Here is a 1,958-nt window from a genome sequence, read left to right on the forward strand (position 1 = left end):
CTAGTCTATAGTCTAATCTATAGTCTAGTCTATAGTCTAGTCTATAGTCTAGTCTATAGTCTAGTCTATAGTTTAGTCTATAGTCTAGTCTATAGTCTAGTCTATAGTTTAGTCTATAGTCTCAATATGGTATAGTATATAGTCTAGTCTATAGTCTTATATACAAATAATAACATATGAAACTGTTTTCTTACTTGTCGATATCAAAATCCTTCAAATTAGTTGGTGTCTTAATATATTGTGGTAAAACTGTTACAATTACTTGTTTTGAGGCAGGAACCATAATGTAATAATTATCCGTTGTTAGGGGTATATTATCGGGAGAGTTTATAAATACCTATATATTAATACAATATACATAAATAAGGTTTATTAATAGTATAATTAACAGATTACCTTAAAACCTTGTTTAAAACGTCTTAATCTTAGCGAATAAAGATAAAAACCGCTGCTAATAAACGAAGAACTTGTTCTTTTCGGATAATCACTGGAATTTTGATATCCATCATCCAAAGACCAATTTCCCGTTACATTAATATAGTTTTCCAGTCTAGCATTGTAAGTAATATAACTGAAAAAATGTCAAAATTTCAGTAGAAAGTATGCATAAATATGAGTCATATTATACTCTATATTTTTATAAATATCTTGTTGATTTAATCCATTGAATTGATAACAAACGCCCTCATTAGTGAGAACCATTTCAAGATAATTTCCACTTGAATCAGGCTTAAACTCTACAAAAGTCAATATCGTTTGTGCATCGTTAACTAAATCGATTAGATTTTGAGCCACGTTTATATTTACATTTTTTGGCATATAGGGAGAATATTTATCGATTGTCTCTTGAGCACATAACTGCAACGTTATAAAAAAATTTAATTTTCTAAAAAAGATATAAGTAATTTATTAAAAAAACATTATTCTTTGCATAACACTCTTACTGTTCGTCACTTATGTTGTTTCTGTTTTGAAAATTTCCATATTCTTCTATTTCAAACCATATTAAATCCGATATATTTGAAAACTCTTGATTTATGAAATTTATTTGATTTTCCGGACATATGGTTATAGTTGGAAATGGTATTTGATTTATTTTCACCAGCGTTTCATCAAAACCTAATATTATTGGTATATTCGACCATTTAACATAGCTCGCCCAGATATAGTAGATTGCCAAATAAAATGATAACAATAATGCAATAATCCAGTACAATCTGAAAATTGAAATTACAATATTAATTGTATGGTAAAGAAAACCCTTCCTTTTAGATATTGCTACTTTTCATAAAATGGTCGATGCATTTGAAAAACATAATTTAATCCATGTACTGAAGTCTTCTTGGAATATTCTCTTAAAACGGCTTTATAGGCAGATTTTCGACTGCCATAAAAGAAATTGGCTTTGTTTATAACGCCGCTTGAAACATCGCTTAAATCGAGAGAACTTAAACTTGAAATATTATCGTTCTCTGGTAAATTAGATTTCCGACGATGTTCAGTTTTCATTTTAATTGTAAATTATATTTTATATGCAACTATATTACTCAGATTCCAGAATATGACTGCAAACATTTTACAATTTTAAAAAAAATGTTTAATTTTCTAATTAAATACATTAAAAAATATCCATTAAGTGTGTAATATTCTCGAAAGACTATACAATGTACCATCCCCCTAATTACCTTATGTATATAGTAAATCATTTTCAGCTTCAGTCAATCAGCTGTGTATGCAGTTAACAAATTTAAATTAGAAAAAAAAGTAATTAATATGTATATTAAATGCATTACGGTTACTTTTTAAGGGGAAGGGCAGGAAAATGCTGAACCAGGAACTCATTAAAAGAACAAAAACAGTTTCATTTAAAAGAGAGTTTGAAACAAAGAATTCAACAGAGCGTTAGTTATAACAATCTATATATCTATCTATCTATCTATCTATCTATCTATCTATCT

The 1,958-nt window shown here is 27.8% G+C and overlaps 1 protein-coding gene across 1 annotated transcript; it reads right to left on the reverse strand.

Annotated features, from left to right (window-relative positions):
• Nucleotides 1-190: 190 nt before the first annotated feature.
• On the reverse strand, nucleotides 191-1,509 carry LOC124421200 (pickpocket protein 28-like). Its single transcript, XM_046956046.1, has 5 exons — nucleotides 1,283-1,509; nucleotides 945-1,217; nucleotides 629-886; nucleotides 397-571; nucleotides 191-337 (listed from the first exon to the last, which is right to left on the reverse strand). The coding sequence occupies exons 1-5, from the start codon at nucleotides 1,507-1,509 to the stop codon at nucleotides 191-193; spliced, it is 1,080 nt and encodes a 359-aa protein (XP_046812002.1).
• Between the last annotated feature and the right edge of the window lie 449 nt (nucleotides 1,510-1,958).

The sequence above is a fragment of the Lucilia cuprina genome, unplaced genomic scaffold (genome assembly GCF_022045245.1).
Source record: "Lucilia cuprina isolate Lc7/37 unplaced genomic scaffold, ASM2204524v1 Scaffold_5306, whole genome shotgun sequence".
Taxonomy (NCBI): domain Eukaryota; kingdom Metazoa; phylum Arthropoda; class Insecta; order Diptera; family Calliphoridae; genus Lucilia; species Lucilia cuprina.